This window comes from Aegilops tauschii, chromosome 6, assembly GCF_002575655.3.
Source record: "Aegilops tauschii subsp. strangulata cultivar AL8/78 chromosome 6, Aet v6.0, whole genome shotgun sequence".
Taxonomy (NCBI): Eukaryota; Viridiplantae; Streptophyta; class Magnoliopsida; order Poales; family Poaceae; genus Aegilops; species Aegilops tauschii.
The window spans coordinates 96584983-96604014 of NC_053040.3; the positions used below are offsets into that span (position 1 = coordinate 96584983).

Here is a 19032-nt window from a genome sequence, read left to right on the forward strand (position 1 = left end):
ACCTGAGGTTGCGGTGCAAGCACCTGTTGTAACTCCACCCATGACAACTACGCGAGAAGATCCGGAACCTGTCCGTCAGGAGCCGACTGAACCGTTGTTGAGCATGAAGGGGAGGTGCAGCAGCCACTTTAAGAAGATGTGCCGGAAGTTGAGGCACGGAATGAGCCTAGGAGTGAGGCCCTTAGAAGGTCTACAAGACCCAAAAAGTCAGCTATTTCTACTAATTATAAAGTTTATAACACATAAATAGTTCATATGGAAAGTGATCCCACTTCATATGAAGAAGCCATGAGAAGCCCTCACTCATCAAAGTGGCTGGAGGCAATGGAAGACGAGATGAAATCGATGAGTTCCAAAGATGTTTGAGACTTAGAGAATAATCCTAAAGGAGCCAAAACAGTAGGCTGTAAGGATTCCTTCAGAATCATAATGTCATTAGTTGCACATTTTGATTTAGAGTTACATCAAATGGATGTAAAGACGGCATTTCTGAACGGGGATTTAAAAAAATGTTTACATGAAACAACCCAAGGGTTTTATCATGGAAGGCAAGGAAGATATGGAATGCCGCCTCAAGAAATCCATTTATGGATTAAGGCAAGCCTCTAGACAGTGCTATCTAAAGTTTAATGAGAAAATTAAAAGATTTGGATTTAAAGAGAATGTTGAGGATAACTGCGTTTATGCAAAGTTTAAAAATGGGAAATATATTATCCTAATCTTGTATGTGGATGATATCTTGCTTGCTAGCAGTGATGTTAGTTTGCTACAAGAAACAAAGAAGTTCTTGTCCTCAAATTTTGATATAACAGATCTTGGTGAAGCATCATATGTTTTGGGCATAGAAATTCACCGAGATAGGAAAAATAGAGTTTTAGGACTATCACAGAAGGCATATTTATAAAAGGTTCTTAAAACGTATAATATGCTTGCGAGGAAAGCCATACCTGCTCCTATAGTCAAGGGCGACAGTTTTGGGAAATTCCAATGTCCCAAGAACCAGTACGAGATCGATCAAATGAAAGCAGTAGCATATGCTTCGGCTGTTGGAAGTTTACAGTATGCACAAGTGTGCATTCGCCCTGACTTAGCTTTTATCACCGGGGTACTCGGTAGATATCAAGAGAATCCAGGCACAGAGCACTGGAAGATGGTAAAGAAAGCATTGCGTTATGCGCAAGGCACGAAGGACCACATGCTAACATACAGGAAATCTGATTCCCTAGAGATAAGAGGGTATTCAGACGCAGATTTTGCGGGAGACAGAGATGATAGAAAATCCACGTCAGGATACGTGTTCACTCTCGCTAAAGGGGCTATTTCGTGGAGAAGCTCCAAACAGTCAATAGTTGCATCGTCCATGATGTATGCAGAATTTATAGCATGTTATGAGGCCACGGGGCAGGCGATATGGTTAATGAAATTTATACCCGACTTGAAAGTGGTAGATTGTATTGACAAACCACTAAAGTTGTACAGTGACAACCAGCCCGCAGTATTCTATGCTCACAACAAGAAGTCGAGTAATACTGACAAAACAATATAGATAAAGTATTATGTTGTGAAAGATAAAATCCAGGATCACACTATAAGTCTCGAGCATATAAGGACAAAGGATATGCTTGCGGATCCGCTTACCAAAGGCTTACCACCCAATGTGTTCAAGGAACACTTAGCCGGCATGGGTTTAAGGGAAAGTCTATGATTCCTAGATCATGAGAGGCCCAAAAGGAACAGAATTTGTTTCAAAACAAAGAGGTATGTTGTAGCTGTCTGACTCTATCGGCAATTGAGCTGTGATGATGAAAGATGTTCTATGTATTGATCCATGATGAAACGAGTAAAGCAAAAAGTATATGGTTAAAAGAAAAGTTGAGATCAAGGGGGAGAATGGTAGGTTGATCTCCTCTCGTGTGGGCCCAACGGCCCACCGGGCCCTTAGATCCGCGCCCTGATCAGGGGTGCCCAACCCACTATGGTTGACGGCCCCTGTCACCTGCACAATATAAAGAGGTGGCGGCCGGCGGCACGCAACACGAGGTTCGTCGCGAGCCGCATACCCCACCGACACACCCTACCGATCTAGGTTTGCGCAGTAGTGACGGGAAGCTCCGCCGCCGCCACTTCAAGCACTCCCTGCCGTCGCCGTCACCCTCACCATGTCCGGCACCACGGGCTCATCGAGCCAAGGAGAAGGTACTCCTCATCCTCCCCATCTCTCTCTGATTATCTCTCTCGGATGCATAGTCAAATCAATGAACAGAGCTAGCTACCGATCTAATCTAGCTTAGGTGAACTTAGAGAATCTACCAGTGACTATGCTGACGCAGCGCACAAAAGTAGGCTGTTAATGTTGAATTGTGGCAGCAAATCACCACATGCCAACGACAAATCTGTGCAAACCCACATACTCTACTTCGGAGCACAAAAGTACTTTTCCATCGCAAACTTTCTCGGGCCCTTCCTCTGCTTCGGAGCACCCAATCAGCCAAAGAAGAGTCAAACACTCTGTCCCGCTCTGGGCGGCCGGCGAAATGCGTATATACAGTGCCTCCTCCACCCCCGGGGACAGGAACCACACACGGCACGGTGCAGGCTGGGCTCGTCGAGCACACCAGCAACGCAAGCAGTAGCTGCCAGGAAATGGACGCGACAGCAGAAGCTAGCAGCGCAGAAGGAGCACGCCACGGCGCCGAGCAACGAACAGATGACCAGCCGGAGAAGGTGTCGTTGCTCGGCATGCTCAGGTACGCCGACCGCCTCGACATGCTGCTCATGGTGATCGGCTCGCTGGGGGCGGTGGGGAACGGCGCATCGGGGTCCCTCCTATTGGTCCTCTATGGAGACGCCATCAACTCCTTCGGCGAGAGCACCACCAGCACCGTCCTCCCCGCCGTCACCAAGGTGTGCCACGCCGCCACAGCTTACGGTGATCAGATCACTTAACTTGAAGAGTGGCTAGACGAGTTAACAGAGTGTTAACAGAGTGTTCTTTTGATTTCCAGGTTGTTCTCAACTTCATATATTTGGGCATTGGGACAGCAGTTGCTTCCTTTCTTCGTAAGTGGAATTCCCATTCTATTCTTGGGATGCATGTTTCCTGTCGGTGAAACTTTAGATGTCAAGTAATAGTACATATGAAAAAGATAGTAATACGTTCAGTAGATACCACTTTAAAGTAAACTTAACCGCAGAGGATTGTTTTTCTTTTTCGAAAAGGAAGTTTAACCCCAGCCGCTGCATCATTGCGAACAACAAATTTTGCGGTACATCATATTACTCCCTCCGTTTCAAAATATAGTGCTTCCTCTATTCCCGTGCTTCAACTTTGACCATAAATTTAACCAACGAAATCGACTGCGGCGGGAGCAAAAGTTATACCAGTGAATTCGTATTCAAAAGAACTTTTCAATTATATTTTTTTCCCGCCGCAGTCGGTCTCGTTGGTTAAATTTATGGTCAAAGTTGGACCTCGGGAAGCGCGGGCGCACTATATTTTGAAAGGGAGGGACTACTCAACATAACGGGTAGTATTAAGTTAATCTAATGGTCAGCATGAGACCGTCAAATTTTGATTTAAGGACATATTGGTAATTATGTTTCGTCTAATTAATTAAAGCATGGTTAATAGTATAGCCAACTGCTGGATATAAGCCATTGCCATGTCATGTATAGCCCATCTTGTAGCCAATATGTATAATAGTTGATTAGAAGAGTGTACTACTTTTTTATTATATGGTCCATCTTTCACTCTCACAAAGTGCCTAGGAGCACGTGCTGAAGCTGGCTCTTCACCAAGAGCCCGCTTACCTTCTCTTTCCTCTTTTCTTTCCTCCAATTAAGCAAAAATATACTACTTTCTCTGTTCACTTTTATAAGACTTTTATAAGACTTTCAAGATATTTCAGATAATGTGCAAAACAGCCCATTTTAAGTTATCTGAAACGACTTACAAAAATAAACGGAAAGAGTAGTTTATTTTTTATAGCCAGCTGACTCAGCTTTATTGCACCTGCTCTTAGACTGCCGACCGCCGCTGCAGGCCTCCGTCCCCGATGCCGGCCATCCATCGCTATCGCTAGCAAAATAATCAGCCTGCAGGTCGCCGCCCCATGTTCTGGGCCAACCAGACTCTCCGTGCAGGCTGGCGCCCCTCCATCCCAACACCGCATGCACTGCTCCCAGCGCATAGTCACAGCCTTGCAGGCCGCCGGCGGCGGCAGGAACTAACTTAATTAGCTAGCTTTTTTTTGGAAAAGAATGCACATGGCATGATGTCAAGAAGAGAGCTCGATGGGGTTGACTACTTACTATGATACTAGTATTCTAGTTTCTGCATGGTCATTCATGGGACGGGCTGGGCAAGGTCGGGGTCATGCGGCCCAAGCGAAGGCTGTCATCTTTATGTCAGCGACCAGTTCCAGATCCCGGAGGCTTGACGAGAAGACCAAAACCCGGGTAATCTAGCCGTGGACGACAGCCGGCAAGGCGAGGAAGAGGGCATGCGGCCGGGGCGACGCACTCGCCTTCGTCCGTTCGTCGTCTTCGTCGGGTGACCCGTGACCCACTGAAAATCCTGTAGGTTCGAGGGCAACACAAAGGCATGACAACTCGCCGCTGCCGACGGCTAGCTAGGACGCGACGAGCGATGGCGACGGTGCGGGCTGGCAATGGCGATGGAAAATGGACGAGTGTGGGATGGAGAATTACTGCGTGAGATTTCAGGGAAAGGTACCTGCGGGATGGATACATGTGAACTACCCAAAACGCCCTTAATTACTGCCTGTAGTATTGGCTCATCTGGGCCGTTGAACTAAAGAAATAAACGGTCAAAATTAATCTGATGTACCGTAAATTATTTAATATCACATGGAAACCAACTTCTCTATGAAAACTCCATCAAAAGAATACTGTATAAACTAGTAAATTTTCAATATCGAACTCAACTACAGTTCGAAGATACAAAATTCACAAGCAGTGAGCAATGAAACGAAACAATGATGTGCAATCATATATCGCCGTGTTTGCATTAGATGTTTATTAGTTAGCTGTGGGGCGAGCTTTGTTGTTTCCACTTCCTCGGCGTCATCTTCTTGATACAACCTTTTCAAAAAAGAAAAATCTTCTTAACACAAAATGGCACACCCTTTGGTGTGTGATCAAGGAAAAAAAAACAGTGTCGAACTGGGAGACACAAATTTGCTCTCGCTTGGGTGAGGAATGTAATCGTCAATTCGTCATCAGTTATCATGTATTCATTCCATGAGAAGTACCAATTGCATTCCAAATAATTGAATATGTTTACTTAAATTCATGCTGATGGCAGAGATGTTAGTACAAAAGGCTCACCCTTCATTTTCTTTCAGAGATGTCATGCTGGGCAATGTCAGGAGAAAGGCAGTCAGCCCGCATCCGTTCTTTGTACCTGAAATCAGTTTTGAGGCAAGATATTGCATTCTTCGACACAGAAATGACAACTGGTGAAGCAGTTTCAAGAATGTCTAGCGATACGGTCATAATTCAAGATGCTCTTGGTGAGAAGGTAACACTTCCTCTGTCGTACTAAATAAAGAAACATAATATTTTTCATCACATTGCAAGTGTGTGCAAATCTGCTGGCGCAAGTCAATGGGGAAAGTTGTGTTTTTATTGCTACTACATTGTGTTACTCACATAAGTGTATTTCATACTTCATACTGTACATTCTATGCAACCCACCTAGTGTTGCGAGTGCTGACATTCCTGCATTCTGATTTACAGGCAGCGAAGCTTATACAAACCGTATCTGCCTTCTTTGGGGGTTTTATCGTAGCATTCACAAAAGGCTGGCTCCTCACTCTTGTCATGCTAACATCACTACCATTAGTTGCTATCGCTGGTGCAGTGTCTGCACAACTGCTAACTGGGGTTTCTAGCAAGCGACTAACATCGTATAGTGATGCTGCAGACACAGTTGAACAGACAATTGGATCTATACGAACAGCGAGTTCAAAGTATATCAGTTATTCAAACTTATATCAATTATTTCAGTCAATACAAATTATAGCAAACATTAATATAGCAACTCTCATATAAATAGGTTGTGTCCTTCAATGGCGAGAAGAAAGCTATAGAAATGTATAACAAATTCAATAAAAATGCATACAAGACTGCTGTTGAGGAAGGCCTCGTCAATGGTTTTGGCATGGGCTCTGTCTTCTGCATCATATTGAGCAGCTATGGTCTAGGCTTCTGGTATGGTGGAAAGCTAATCCTTGACAAAGGATACACTGGAGGGAAGATCATCACTGTTTTGTTTGCCGTATTAACTGGCGCAAAGTGAGTTTCTGAAACCTTAACATTGCAAATACCCTGAAATCATAATACAACCTCAATTTATGGAAGGACTACTTGAATGAATGGAAATATAAAATATCACATAGTAAAATTTAAAATTCTAAATAACCTTTTTCTTACACATGACTAGCAAATACATATATTTCTGTAAATTCTAGAAGGAACTTTCCATGGAAGTTTGATGTTCCTTTCAAGGTGTGTTCAGAGATTACCTTTTTATAGTTAACACTTTTTTTACTTATTTATGTTTAGTGGTAAATAATGTCAATTGGTATGACCTCAAGGCTAATAATTTTGTCATAAATACAACTAGACCACGACATTCAAGGTGCCTCCTTCCCTTTGAGGGTGAAAGAAATCAAACAATGATCCTAAAAAATATCTACCATAAATTCAAAAGAAAAATAGATGAGCTACAACTCTAGTTTTTGGGATCATATTATATATTAAAATTCTCTTTCTAAAAAAATCAACCCAATCAACCACACAAAACACAATTTTGAACCAGGTGTAAATTGCAATTATTGCACCCACACAGCGGGGTCCCATGTATCCTGAGAAAGCTATAACGGCAATTGTGTTGGGGAACGTAGTAATTTCAAAAATTTCCTACGCACACGCAAGATCATGGTGATGCATAGCAACGAGAGGGGAGAGTGTTGTCCACGTACCCTCGTAGACCGAAAGCGGAAGCGTTAACACAACGCGGTTGATGTAGTCGTACGTCTTCACGATCCGACCGATCAAGTACCGAACGCACGGCACCTCCGAGTTCAGCACACGTTCAGCTCGATGACGTCCCTCGAACTCCGATCCAGCCGAGTGTTGAGGGAGAGTTTCGTCAGCACGACGGCGTGGTGACGATGATGATGTTCTACCGACGCAGGGCTTCGCCTAAGCACCGCTACGATATTATCAAGGTGTAATATGGTGGAGGGGGGCACCGCACACGGCTAAGAGATCAATAGATCAATTGTTGTGTCTATAGGGTGCCCCCTGCCCCCGTATATAAAGGAGCAAGGGGGAGGCGGCCGGCCAAGGGGAGAGGCGCGCCAAGGGGGAGTCCTACTCCCACCGGGAGTAGGACTCCTCCTTTCCTTATTGGAGTAGGAAAAGGGAAGGGAGAAGGAGAAAGAAGGAAGGGGGCGCCCCCCTCCCTAGTCCAATTCGGACTAGTCCATGGGGAGGGATGCGGCCTACCTTTGGGGCCTTTCTCTCCTTTCCCGTATGGCCCATTAAGGCCCAATACGAATTCCCGTAACTCTCCGGTACTCCGAAAAATACCCGAATCACTCGGAACCTTTCCGAAGTCCGAATATAGTCGTCCAATATATCGATCTTTACGTCTCGGCCATTTCGAGACTCCTCGTCATGTCCCCGATCTCATCCGGGACTCCGAACTCCTTCGGTACATCAACATACATAAACTCATAATAAAACTGTCATCGTAACGTTAAGCGTGCGGACCCTACGGGTTCGAGAACTATGTAGACATGACCGAGACACCTCTCCGGTCAATAACCAATAGCGGAACCTGCATGCTCATATTGGTTCCCACATATTCTACGAAGATCTTTATCGGTCAGACCGCATAACAACATACGTTGTTCCCTTTGTCATCGGTATGTTACTTGCCCGAGATTCGATCGTCGGTATCTCGATACCTAGTTCAATCTCGTTACCGGCAAGTCTCTTTACTCGTTCCGTAATACACCATCCCGCAACTAGCTCATTAGTTGCAATGCTTGCAAGGCTTATAGTGATGTGCATTACCGAGTGGGCCCAGAGATACCTCTCCGACAATCGGAGTGACAAATCCTAATCTCGAAATACGCCAACCCAACAAGTACCTTTGGAGACACCTGTAGAGCACCTTTATAATCACCCAGTTACGTTGTGACGTTTGGTAGCACACAAAGTGTTCCTCCGGTAAACGAGAGTTGCATAATCTCATAGTCATAGGAACATGTATAAGTCATGAAGAAAGCAATAGCAACATACTAAACGATCGAGTGCTAAGTTAACGGAATGGGTCAAGTCAATCACGTCATTCTCCTAATGAGGTGATCCCGTTAATCAAATGACAACTCATGTCTATGGCTAGGAAACATAACCATCTTTGATTAACGAGCTAGTCAAGTAGAGGCATACTAGTGACACTCTGTTTGTCTATGTATTCACACATGTATTATGTTTCCGGTTAATACAATTATAGCATGAATAATAAACATTTATCATGATAGAAGGAAATAAATAATACTTTATTATTGCCTCTAGGGCATATTTCCTTCAGTCTCCCACTTGCACTAGAGTCAATAATCTAGTTCACATCGCCATGTGATTTAACATCAATAATTCACATCACCATGTGATTAACACCCATAGTTCACATTGTCATGTGACCAACACCCAAAGGGTTTACTAGAGTCAATAATCTAGTTCATATCGCTATGTGATTAACACCCAAAGAGTACTAAGGTGTGATCATGTTTTGATTGTGAGATAATTTTAGTCAACGGGTCTGTCACATTCAGATCCGTAAGTATTTTGCAAATTTCTATGTCTACAATGCTCTGCACGGAGCTACTCTTAGCTAATTGCTCCCACTTTCAATATGTATCTAGACCGAGACTTAGAGTCATCTAGATTAGTGTCAAAACTTGCATCGACGTAACCCTTTACGACGAACCTTTTGTCACTTCCATAATCGAGAAACATATCCTTATTCCACTAAGGATAATTTTGACCGCTGTCCAGTGATCTACTCCTAGATCACTATTGTACTCCCTTGCCAAAATCAGTGTAGGGTATACAATAGATCTGGTACACAACATGGCATACTTTATAGAACCTATGGCCAAGGCATAGGGAATGACTTTCATTTTCTTTCTATCTTCTGTCGTGGTCGGGCTTTGAGTCTTACTCAATTTCACACCTTGTAACACAGGCAAGAACTCTTTCTTTGACTGTTCTATTTTGAACTACTTCAAAATCTTGTTAAGGTATGTACTCATTGAAAAAACTTATCAAGCGTCTTGATCTATCTCTATAGATCTTGATGCTCAATATGTAAGCAGCTTCACCGAGGTCTTTCTTTGAAAAACTCCTTTCAAACACTCCTTTATGCTTTGCAGAATAACTCTACATTATTTCCGATCAACAATATGTCATTCACATATACTTATTAGAAATGTTGTAGTGCTCCCACTCACTTTCTTGTAAATACAGGCTTCACCGCAAGTCTGTACAAAACTATATCCTTTGATCAACTTATCAAAGCGTATATTCCAACTCCAAGATGCTTGCACCAGTCCATAGATGGATCGCTGGAACTTGCATATTTTGTTAGCACTTTTAGGATTGACAAAACCTCCTGGTTGCATCATATACAACTCTTCTTTAATAAATCCATTAAGGAATGCAATTTTGTTTATCCATTTGCCATATTTCATAAAATGCGGCAATTGCTAACATGATTCAGACAGATTTAAGCATAGATACGAGTGAGAAACTCTCATCGTAGTCAACACCTTGAACTTGTCGAAAACCATTTTGCGACAATTCTAGCTTTGTAGACAGTAACACTACTATCACTGTTTGTCTTCCTCTTGAAGATCCATTTAATCTCAATGGCTCGCCGATCATTGGGCAAGTCAATCAAAGTCCATACTTTGTTCTCATATATGGATCTCATCTCAGATTTCATGGCCTCAAGCCATTTCGCGGAATCTGGGCTCATCATCGCTTCCTCATAGTTCGTAGGTTCGTCATGGTCAAATAACATGACCTCCGGAACAGGATTACCGTACCACTCTGGTGTGGATCTCACTCTGGTTTACCTACGAGGTTTGGTAGTAACTTGATCTGAAGTTTACATGATCATCATCATTAACTTCCTCACTAATTGGTGTAGGAGTCACAGGAATAGATTTCTGTGATGAACTACTTTCCAATAAGGGAGCAGGTACAGTTACCTCATCAAGTTCTACTTTCCTCCCACTCACTTCTTTCGAGAGAAACTCCTTCTCTAGAAAGGATCCATTTTTAGCAACGAATGTCTTGCCTTCGGATCTGTGATAGAAGGTGTACCCAACTGTCTCCTTTGGGTATCCTATGAAGACACATTTCTCCGATTTGGGTTTGAGCTTAGCAGGATGAAACCTTTTCACATAAGCATCGCAACCCCAAACTTTAAGAAACGACAACTTTGGTTTCTTGCCAAACCACAGTTCATAAGATGTCGTCTCAACGGATTTAGATGGTACCCTATTTAACGTGAATGCAGCTGTCTCTAATGCATAACCCCAAAAACGATAGTGGTAGATCAGTAAGAGACATCATATATCGCACCATATCTAATAAAGTACGGTTACGATGTTCGGACACACCATTACACTGTGGTGTTCCAGGTGGCGTGAGTAGTGAAACTATTTCACATTGTTTTAACTGAATGCCAAACTCGTAACTCAAATACTCTTCTCCACTATCAGATCGTAGAAACTTTATTTTCTTGTTACGATGATTTTCCGCTTCACTCTGAAATTATATGAACTTTTCAAATGTTTCAGACTTCTGTTTCATTAAGTAGATATACCCATATCTGCTCAAATCATCTGTGAAGGTCAGAAAATAATGATACCTGCTACGAGCCTCAATTTTCATCGGACCACATACATCTGTATGTATGATTTCCAACAAATCTGTTGCTCTCTCCATAGTTCCGGAGAATGGCGTTTTAGTCATCTTGCCCATGAGGCACGGTTCGCAAGCATCAAGTGATTCATAATCAAGTGATTCCAAAATCCCATCAGTATGGAGTTTCTTCATGCGCTTTACACCAATATGACCTAAACGGCAGTGCCACAAATAAGTTGCACTATCATTATTAACTTTCCATCTTTTGGCTTCATTATTATGAATATGTGTATCACTACGATCGAGATCCAACAAACCATTTTATTGGGTGTATGACCATAGAAGGTTTTATTCATGTAAACAGAACAACAATTATATTCTAATTTAAATGAATAACCGTATTGCAACAAACATGATCAAATCATATTCATGCTCAACGCAAACACCAAATAACACTTATTTAGTTTCAACACTAATCCCGAAAGTATAGGGAGTGTGCGATGATGATCATATCAATCTTGGAACTACTTCCAACACACATCGTCACCTCGCCTTTTACTAGTCTCTGTTTATTCTGCAACTCCCGTTTCGAGTTACTACTTTAGCAACTGAACCAGTATCAAATACCGAGGGGTTGCTATAAACACTAGTAAAGTACACATCAATAACATGTATATCCAATATACCTTTGTTCACTTTGCCATCCTTCTTATCCACCAAATAGTTGGGGTAGTTCCGCTTCCAGTGACCAGTCCCTTTGCAGTAGAAGCACTTAGTCTCAGGCTTAGGACCAGACTTAGGCTTCTTCACTTGAGCAGCAACTTGCTTGCCATTCTTCTTGAAGTTCCCCTTCTTCCCTTTGCCCTTTTCTTGAAACTAGTGGTCTCGTCAACCATCAACACTTGATGTTTTTCTTGATTTCTACCTTCGTCGATTTCAGCATCACGAAGAGCTCGGGAATTACTTTCGTCATCCCTTGCATACTATAGTTCATCACGAAGTTCTACTAACTTGGTGATGGTGACTAGAGAATTCTGTCAATCACTATTTTATCTGGAAGATTAACTCCCACTTGATTCAAGCGATTGTAGTACCCAGACAATCTGAGCACATGCTCACTGCTTGAGCTATTCTCCTCCATCTTTTAGCTATAGAACTTGTTGGAGACTTCATATCTCTCAACTCGGGTATTTGCTTGAAATATTAACTTCAACTTCTGGAACATCTCATATGGTCCATGACATTCAAAACGTCTTTGAAGTCCCGATTCTAAGCTGTTAAGCATGGTGCACTAAACTATCAAGTAGTCATCATATTGAGCTAGCCAAACGTTCATAACGTCTGCATCTGCTCCTGCAATAGGTCTGTCACCTAGCGGTGCATCAAGGACATAATTCTTCTGTGCAGCAATGAGGATAATCCTCAGATCACGGATCCAATCCGCATCTTTGCTACTAACATCTTTCAACATAATTTTCTCTAGGAACATATCAAAAATAAACACAGGGAAGCAACAACGCGAGCTATTGATCTACAACATAATTTGCAAAAATACTATCAGGACTAAGTTCATGATAAATTTAAGTTCAATTAATCATATTACTTAAGAACTCCCACTTAGATAGACATCCCTCTAATCCTCTAAGTGATCACGTGATCCATATCAACTAAACCATGTCCGATCATCACGTGAGATGGAGTAGTTTCAACGGTGAACATCACTATGTTGATCATATCTACTATATGATTCACGCTCGACCTTTTGGTCTCCGTGTTCCGAGGCCATATCTGCATATGCTAGGCTCGTCAAGTTTAACCTGAGTATTCCGCGTGTGCAACTATTTTGCACCCGTTGTATTTGAACGTAGAGCCTATCACACCTGATCATCACGTGGTGTCTCAGCACGAAGAACTTTCGCAACGGTGCATACTCAGGGAGAACACTTTTATCTTGAAATTTTAGTGAGAGATCATCTTATAATGCTACCGTCAATCAAAGCAAGATAAGATGCATAAAAGATTAACATCACATGCAATCAATATAAGTGATATGATATGGCCATCATCATCTTGTGCTTGTGATCTCCATCTCCGAAGCACCGTCATGATCACCATCGTCACCGGCGCGACACCTTGATCTCCATCGTAGTATCGTTGTCGTCTCGCCAACTATTGCTTTTACGACTATCGCTACCGCTTAGTGATAAAGTAAAACAATTACATGGCGATTGCATTGCATACAATAAAGCGACAACCATATGGCTCCTGCCAGTTGCCGATAACTCGGTTACAAAACATGATCATCTCATACAATAAAATATAGCATCATGTCTTGACCATATCACATCACAACATGCCCTACAAAAACAAGTTAGACGTCCTATACTTTGTTGTTGCAAGTTTTACGTGGCTGCTATGGGCTGGGCAAGAACCATTCTTACCTACGCATCAAAACCACAACGATAGTTCGTCAAGTTAGTGTTGGTTTAGTGATGCTGCAGACACAGTTGAACAGACAATTGTATACGAACAGTGAGTTCAAAGTATATCAGTTATTCAAACTTATATCAATTATTTCAGTCAATACAAATTATAGCAAACATTAATATAGCAACTCTCATATAAATAGGTTGTGTCCTTCAATGGCGAGAAGAAAGCTATAGAAATGTATAACAAATTCAATAAAAATGCATACAAGACTGCTGTTGAGGAAGGCCTCGTCAATGGTTTTGGCATGGGCTCTGTCTTCTGCATCATATTGAGCAGCTATGGTCTAGGCTTCTGGTATGGTGGAAAGCTAATCCTTGACAAAGGATACACTGGAGGGAAGATCATCACTGTTTTGTTCGCCGTATTAACTGGCGCAAAGTGAGTTTCTGAAACCTTAACATTGCAAATACCCTGAAATCATAATACAACCTCAATTTATGGAAGGACTACTTGAATGAATGGAAATATAAAATATCACATAGTAAAATTTAAAATTCTAAATAACCTTTTTCTTACACATGACTAGCAAATACATATATTTCTGTAAATTCTAGAAGGAACTTTCCATGGAAGTTTGATGTTCCTTTCAAGGTGTGTTCAGAGATTACCTTTTTATATTTAACACTTTTTTTACTTATTTATGTTTAGTGGTAAATAATGTCAATTGGTATGACCTCAAGGCTAATGATTTTGTCATAAATACAAATAGACCACGAGATTCAAGGTGCCTCCTTCCCTTTGAGGGTGAAAGAAATCAAACAATAATCCTAAAAAATATCTACCATAAATTCAAAAGAAAAATAGATGAGCTACAATTCTAGTTTTTGGGATCATATTATATATTAAAATTCTCTTTCTAAAAAAATCAACCCAATCAACCACACAAAACACAATTTTGAACCAGGTGTAAATTGCAATTATTGCAACCACACAGCGGGGTCCCATGTATCCTGAGAAAGCTATAACGGCAATTGTGTTGGGGAACGTAGTAATTTCAAAAATTTCCTACGCACACGCAAGATCATGGTGATGCATAGCAACGAGAGGGAAGAATGTTGTCCACGTACCCTCGTAGACCGAAAGCGGAAGCGTTAACACAACACGGTTGATGTAGTCGTACGTCTTCACGATCCGACCGATCAAGTACCGAACGCACGGCACCTCCGAGTTCAGCACACGTTCAGCTCGATGACGTCCCTCGAACTCCGATCCAGCCGAGTGTTGAGGAAGAGTTTCGTCAGCACGACGGCGTGGTGACGATGATGATGTTCTACCGACGCAGGGCTTCGCCTAAGCACCGCTACGTTATTATCGAGGTGTAATATGGTGGAGGGGGGCACCGCACACGGCTAAGAGATCAATAGATCAATTGTTGTGTCTATGGGGTGCCCCCTGCCCCCGTATATAAAGGAGCAAGGGGGAGGCGGCCGGCCAAGGGGAGAGGCGCGCCAAGGGGGAGTCCTACTCCCACCGGGAGTAGGACTCCTCCTTTCCTTATTGGAGTAGGAAAAGGGAAGGGAGAAGGAGAAAGAAGGAAGGGGGCGCCCCCCCTCCCTAGTCCAATTCGGACTAGTCCATGGGGAGGGGTGCGGCCTCCCTTTGGGGCCTTTCTCTCCTTTCCCGTATGGCCCATTAAGGCCCAATACGAATTCCCGTAACTCTCCGGTACTCCGAAAAATACCCGAATCACTCGGAACCTTTCCGAAGTCCGAATATAGTCGTCCAATATATCGATCTTTACGTCTCGGCCATTTCGAGACTCCTCGTCATGTCCCCGATCTCATCCGGGACTCCGAACTCCTTCGGTACATCAACATACATAAACTCATAATAAAACTGTCATCGTAATGTTAAGCGTGCGGACCCTACGGGTTCGAGAACTATGTTGACATGACCGAGACACCTCTCCGGTCAATAACCAATAGCGGAATCTGGATGCTCATATTGGTTCCCACATATTCTACGAAGATCTTTATCGGTCAGACCGCATAACAACATACGTTGTTCCCTTTGTCATCGGTATGTTACTTGCCCGAGATTCGATCGTCGGTATCTCGATACGTAGTTCAATCTCGTTACCGGCAAGTCTCTTTACTCGTTCCGTAATACATCATCCCGCAACTAGCTCATTAGTTGCAATGCTTGCAAGGCTTATAGTGATGTGCATTACCGAGTGGGCCCAGAGATACCTCTCCGACAATCGGAGTGACAAATCCTAATCTCGAAATACGCCAACCCAACAAGTACCTTTGGAGACACCTGTAGAGCACCTTTATAATCACCCAGTTACGTTGTAACGTTTGGTAGCACACAAAGTGTTCCTCCTGTAAACGGGAGTTGCATAATCTCATAGCCATAGGAACATGTATAAGTCATGAAGAAAGCAATAGCAACATACTAAACGATCGAGTGCTAAGATAACGAAATGGGTCAAGTCAATCACGTCATTCTCCTAATGAGGTGATCCCGTTAATCAAATGACAACTCATGTCTATGGCTAGGAAACATAACCATCTTTGATTAACGAGCTAGTCAAGTAGAGGCATACTAGTGACACTCTGTTTGTCTATGTATTCACACATGTATTATGTTTCCGGTTAATACAATTCTAGCATGAATAATAAACATTTATCATGATATAAGGAAATAAATAAAATTTATTATTGCCTCTAGGGTATATTTCTTTCAGTCTCCCACTTGCACTAGAGTCAATAATCTAGTTCACATCGCCATGTGATTTAACATCAATAATTCACATCACCATGTGATTAATACCCATAGTTCACATTGTCATGTGACCAACACCCAAAGGGTTTACTAGAGTCAATAATCTAGTTCACATCGCTATGTGATTAACACCCAAAGAGTACTAAGGTGTGATCATGTTTTGATTGTGAGATAATTTTAGTCAACGGGTCTGTCACATTCAGATCCGTAAGTATTTTGCAAATTTCTATATCTACAATGCTCTGAAGTGCCCAATTCCTTATCACAAAGCACTAGTTTGTCACTTAGATGGTCAATGACTAATGCTTCCTCTAGCAATAGCAATAGACACTCCTTCAAGAACCCCTCAGGACTATCACTTGAGTTGCATGAGGATGCAATCACAGGTGAACAGGACAAAGAGGGCCTTCCCGATCAGAAGACCCTTCAGAAAGCAGCAGCTGGACGACTTTTTTATCTTAACAAGCCAGAGTTACCGTTTCTTCTGCTCGGCACTATAGCAGCATCGGTGCATGGAATCATTTTTCCATTGTATGGCCTACTAATATCTGGCGGTCTAAAATCATTCTACGAGCCACCAGATAAGATGCGAAAAGATTCTAGCTTTTGGGCATTGATATTTGTAGTTCTGGGGTTTGCATCTTTCATTGCAATCATAGCAGAATATCTTTTGTTTGCAATTGCTGGTGGCAAGCTTATAGAGCGTGTTCGTACTCTGTCATTTCAAAATATTGTGCATCAGGAAGTTGCTTGGTTTGATAATCCCTCAAATTCCAGGTACCATATTCAAATGATCTCAGTTACTTTATCTTCTTGTGCATAAATCTACACATATACTAAGATTCTGCTTTATCACTTACAGTGGTGCACTTGGTACACGACTCTCAATTGACGCATTAAATGTTCGGCGCTTAGTAGGAGATAACCTGGGCCTTATAGTGCAGTCTATAGCTTCACTAATAGCTGGCTTTGTCATCGCTTTTATGGCAGACTGGAGGCTTGCACTGATTATCACTTGTGTCATTCCTTTATTGGGTGCACAGGGTTATGCTCAAGCGAAGTTCTTGAAGGGGTTTGGTGAAGAAGCTAAGGTGAGACATAACTCTAAAAGTTATTTGATGTTTGTTTCAAGATTGAATACCATAGAATCAATCATTACAATAATGTGATCATACTACTATTGTGCAGGAGATGTATGAAGATGCAAGTCAAGTTGCAACTGACGCTGTTGGTAGTATCAGAACTATAGCATCTTTCTGTGCAGAGAAAAGAGTGGTTACAACATATAACAAGAAATGTAAAGCTTTAAGGAAACAGGGCATTCGAAGTGGAATCGTTGGAGGGCTTGGTTTTGGTTTCTCGTTCTTGGTGTTGTATTTGACATTTGCTCTATGTTTCTATGTTGGTGCACAGTTTATACGTCAAGGAAAATCTAGTTTCGCAGATGTTTTCAAAGTAAGAATTGCTAAATCATTTCAAGTAACTGTTTCCATATGAGAATTAACAATCATTGGATGTTTTTCAGGTTTTCCTTGTCTTAGTTTTGGCAACTCTTGGGGTTTCGCAGGCAAGTGCATTGGCATCTAATGCGACAAAAGCAAAGGATTCAACCATTACTGTTTTCAGTATTCTAGATCGGAAGTCAAAAATCGATACAAGTAGCGATGAGGGCATGATGCTGGAAAATGTCACAGGCGACATTGATTTCAGTAATGTTAGTTTCAAGTACCCATCACGCCCTGATGTCCAAATATTCAGTGACTTCACATTGCACATTCCTTCCAGAAAGGTATGATTCGCAATCTTTTCTAGTCTTGTTCATTATTGTCGCACCAAGTGTTTTCATTCGGATAACTAACTTTAGGTGCCACCTCTTGGCATAAAACCAAGAATAATACTTAAGAACAGGTGATTCAAGGTCTAGTTACAATGTTCTCATATATAAGAAGCTTTCAACTGGTTAATTTCACATATGATGATTGGCAACCACAAAAACTGATATGTTGAAACCTTTTCCTTCCTTTTCCAGACCATAGCACTAGTTGGAGAGAGTGGTAGTGGCAAGTCCACAATAATTTCTTTACTGGAGCGTTTCTACGATCCTGATTCTGGTAGTATCTCAGTAGATGGAGTTGAGATTAAGAGCTTGAGAATTAGCTGGTTAAGGCATCAGATGGGTCTGGTAGGCCAGGAGCTAGTGCTTTTCAACGACACAATCCGCGCAAACATAACATACGGGGAACACGGGGAGGTGACAGAGGAAGAGGTTACGGGTGTGGCCAAAGCAGCAAATGCTCATGAGTTTATCTCAAGCTTGCCACAGGGATACAACACTCTGGTTGGCGAGAAAGGAGTGCAACTATCTGGTGGACAGAAGCAACGGGTAGCCATCACAAGGGCCATTATAAAGGACCCGAAGATACTACTGCTTGACGAGGCGACCAGCGCCCTCGACGCGGAATCAGAGCACATCGTTCAAGATGCATTGGATCGAGTCATGGTGAGTAGGACCACCATAGTGGTGGCGCACCGCCTCTCCACAATCAAAGGGGCTGATGCGATTGCAGTCCTCAAGGAAGGCAAAATTGCAGAAAAGCGAAATCATGAGGTCCTGATGCGGATCAAGGACGGAGTCTATGCTTCGCTAGTAGAACTTTGCTCAAATTCTAAGTAGAACTGTGTATATTACATTAACTATTTTCCTTTTGATTCTTACTACATCTGTTTGTTCCTAGTACAATTATTTTGCCAGGCAATATAGTGATTTGTGATCTGAGAAGTGAATGCAAGAAGTTACCCGTATGCAAGCCGACATCAATAAATAATTGCTTTTAAATAGTACCA

The 19032-nt window shown here is 42.3% G+C and overlaps 1 protein-coding gene across 1 annotated transcript; it reads left to right on the plus strand.

The window, feature by feature from the left end:
* Window positions 1-2643: 2643 nt before the first annotated feature.
* Window positions 2644-19022, plus strand: LOC109767209 (ABC transporter B family member 11-like). The gene is made up of 11 exons (XM_020325970.2): window positions 2644-2904; window positions 3006-3060; window positions 5367-5542; window positions 5761-5952; window positions 6080-6301; window positions 13601-13839; window positions 16504-16965; window positions 17051-17279; window positions 17377-17643; window positions 17714-17977; window positions 18218-19022. Exons 1-11 carry the CDS (start codon window positions 2644-2646, stop codon window positions 18860-18862), a joined length of 3012 nt encoding a protein of 1003 aa, XP_020181559.1. The 3' UTR covers window positions 18863-19022.
* Window positions 19023-19032: the final 10 nt, after the last annotated feature.